The sequence below is a fragment of the Volvox carteri genome (genome assembly GCF_000143455.1).
Source record: "Volvox carteri f. nagariensis unplaced genomic scaffold VOLCAscaffold_1, whole genome shotgun sequence".
NCBI lineage: Eukaryota > Viridiplantae > Chlorophyta > Chlorophyceae > Chlamydomonadales > Volvocaceae > Volvox > Volvox carteri.
The window spans coordinates 5,699,887-5,702,947 of NW_003307545.1; the positions used below are offsets into that span (position 1 = coordinate 5,699,887).

The 3,061-nt window shown below is 54.0% G+C and overlaps 2 protein-coding genes across 2 annotated transcripts in view; one reads left to right on the plus strand and one right to left on the minus strand.

The window, feature by feature from the left end:
- The window catches only part of VOLCADRAFT_86474 (uncharacterized protein), a gene marked incomplete at both ends in the record, with an annotated part of 2,081 nt that extends 1,867 nt beyond the window's left edge, over window positions 1-214 (plus strand). Inside the window, one exon of the mRNA XM_002945913.1 lies at window positions 93-214. Within this exon, the coding sequence (XP_002945959.1) occupies window positions 93-214 (122 nt within the window). The remainder of the gene's footprint in view (window positions 1-92) is intronic.
- A 326-nt stretch (window positions 215-540) lies between these two features.
- Window positions 541-3,061, minus strand: part of VOLCADRAFT_86475 (uncharacterized protein) — a gene marked incomplete at both ends in the record, with an annotated part of 4,309 nt that continues 1,788 nt past the window's right edge. The window contains 6 exons of the mRNA XM_002946275.1: window positions 541-844; window positions 1,003-1,019; window positions 1,152-1,330; window positions 1,418-1,496; window positions 2,000-2,082; window positions 2,133-2,250. Coding sequence (XP_002946321.1) covers window positions 541-844; window positions 1,003-1,019; window positions 1,152-1,330; window positions 1,418-1,496; window positions 2,000-2,082; window positions 2,133-2,250 — 780 coding nt within the window. The remainder of the gene's footprint in view (window positions 845-1,002; window positions 1,020-1,151; window positions 1,331-1,417; window positions 1,497-1,999; window positions 2,083-2,132; window positions 2,251-3,061) is intronic.

The following is a 3,061-nucleotide window of genomic DNA, read 5'->3' on the forward strand; positions in this document are numbered from 1 at the left end:
CTGCTGCTGCTGCTGCTGCTGCTGCTGCTGGGGTTGAGGGGCGGCAGCAGGATGCGGGTGGTGAACACGCAAGGCTGGGACCCCTGGTGCAGTGAGGGTGGCCGCCCTTCAGGGGCTCTTCAGGGAATACTTGCTGACCAGTGATAACTTCAGTAGCCTTGGCGGGACGTGGCCAGCTATGTTGCGAGACGGGTTACTAGCTTTCAAGTGGTGATGGTGGTGGTGGTGCTGCACCTGAAAAAGTCGCTGTGACCCGGCAGGAGTCGGCACTCATGGGTGATGATGATGATGATGATGATGAGAGTGGCCCGAAACGTCGGGGAAGGTAGGCACTACCAGCAGGCTAGTGGCCACGGGTGACGCTGTAACCCCCTACTACACACAATCACAATGGCTGAATTTAAGTTGTTTATTGAGTGTTCGTGCGTAGGTATGTGTGTATCTCTGCGGAAGGCGGATTGCGAACCCCCTCACTGCTGTTATTCACCACTGGATCACTGTGGTGGTGGTGGTGGTGGCAGTAGCCAGCTTTGGGTTACTTTAGATTGGTGTGGTACGTAGGTGGTAGTGGTAGTGGTAGTGGTAGTGGTAGTGGTAGTGGTAGTGGTAGTGGTAGTGGTAGTGGTAGTGGTAGTGGTAGTGGTAGTGGTAGTGGTAGTGGTAGTGGTAGTGGTAGTGGTAGTGGTAGTGGTAGTGGTAGTGGTAGTGGTAGTGGTAGTGGTAGTGGTAGTGGTAGTGGTAGTGGTAGTGGTAGTGGTAGTGGTAGTGGTAGTGGTAGTGGTAGTGGTAGTGGTAGTGGTAGTGGTAGTGGTAGTGGTAGGGACATGCGTGCGTGTAGGCGCCCCTGCAAGGGCTGGTAGGTACTGAACTCCACGGACTGGTGAACGTAGGTAAGCATACTATTACTATTCTCACACATCAAGAGCACTTGTCCTTGCTGTTCGTCATGGCTCATGTATACGTAAGTGGGTTGCACCGTCCTCTGGTCTAAAGATGACCCACGGGTCTGTGCGGCAAATCTATAGGTGAGGAGCAGCAGATAGATGGACATATGCATACACCACATGGTTGTTTTGACGTAATATTTAACAGTCGGTATCGCGTTGCTTGTATCTGGGGGAGGTTGGGCCCCCAAGGGCGAGCGGTGCCACCCGCTGATCTAGCACCTTGGTATAGTGGTAGTGGCAGCCAGGGGAAGAAACTGCCAGTATGAGGCCATTTAGGAGGAAATCTTGATGCACAGCATCTCGAGAGGAATTCTCAACCACCGCTATTTTATTTGGTACATGGGTGCCTTTCTTGGAGGGACCGACGTGCACACTGTTGAAAGCTGTGCATGGTATGAAGGAGGGAGGCAGCTTGGCCTCGGGAAAAAAAACTTAGGGAAGAATTGAGCAAGTACACCATAGATTCTCACCAGCAGCTCTGCCAGCACGTTGCGTTCCTTCCTTAATACATTGATACAGCGGCAGGTTGTGTCCTGTGTGTTCTGATAGCTGCTAAGGGTACACCGCCCGGCGCGAAGGAGTCAGAGCAAAATCGTCAACGCCGCTCCGAGGCAGCATCATAATCCTGGAATACATTATGCGCTAAGCTGTGCATGTGAACGAGTAGCAGCAGCGCATAAGGAGCCAGCTTCGGTTGGCAGCCAACAGCCGGCCGAAGAACAATTAACGGGTGTGTGGCGCGCAAGGAACACCGCTGGGGCCCAGTGACTGAAGCTGTGCGATGCCATGGACTGCATGCAGGAAGAAACTCAAATTGGAGGGACGGTTCATCATCAAGGGAAGAAGGCGTGGCGCCATCCGAGGAAATCCGACCTGTACCCATCGTACATCAAATAAGCTTGGTCTGGCCCCAGCGCACCGCCCTTCCACATGGCCACAGTTGCTAGCCTCAGCCCCGATGTACTTTTTTTAGCATAAGAAACAAACCTTCAGAACGAGGAAAGACATCTGGGGTCGGTAGACGTCTGAGAGGCCATTGATGGCTGTCACACCTGCCTAGGTTGATTTCCAGAGACAGAGGCACATCGATAGAGCCCGCGCAGCAGCGACGTGAACTGCATAAGGTTGATCTCATCTTGGACATTGCAACAGGGGTCAGTCGACATGCATCCCGGGCTGCCCTACCGAAGCCGAGCCAGCGCTCCGCGCCCAGCAGCGCGGTCGGCAGCGACAATTGCCGGACGCTGTGCTCTGGCGCATTTGCCTCCTTACTTCTTGTGGCTGTGTCTATTGCTATTTGTTGCTGCAAACAACCAGCAAGTCAAAGCAGTACCAGGTGAGGACCGCTGCCGCATGCAAGCGGGGGCACCTGTCACCACGCTCGAGGGCTCAGCGGCCCCGCGGGTCGTTGGTGCAGCGCGTCTGAATATGTCAGCAGTGGGTAGCGGAATAACACTGGACTGAATAGCTATTACGTAAGCGAGGCATAGGCTCGAGGATCGCTTTTGCAAGTTCGTGCGAGTTTCCGAGGGTTGCCATCCTTTCCTCTTGCCCTGTTACCAACATGCTGAATATGATGAGCTTGCTATGTTCAGATAGTTTTTCTTATCTTATGTTTTCGAATTAAGCTACGTTCTGAGCGTGCAAAGTATTCGCTCAGCTGCTCCAAGGAAAGGCTTTGGCGGTTTATTTTCCGCCAAACATATAACACACCAGCTGGATCCCACCATGAGCAACACCTCCAAACCAGTAGCAGTTGGTTCCTCTATCACCTACCACTGTGGCTGGGGGTCGCGCAACCGCCACCGGCGGCACATGACCTGCTGCTGTCGGACTGTCGCCTCCAAGCCTGTCCTGTCGGATATTGACATCCCACAGCACTTAACGTTCGTCCCAAGTTCATGCGCGCTCTTGATAGCTTGCCTTATCAACTGCAAGCTGTTAGGGCCCCCGCTCTTCGGAGCCGCTCACGTCTGCGCCAACCGCGCCTGCTAGCTAGCCATTCCCATCTCTCGCTCGCAAGGTGCTGCTGCGGGCTGCACGTGTGTACGTGCTGACTTGCTTTGGAATCCAGAGCAGTTGTTTCTTCCTCTTGTGATTTCCCTCCCTCCTGC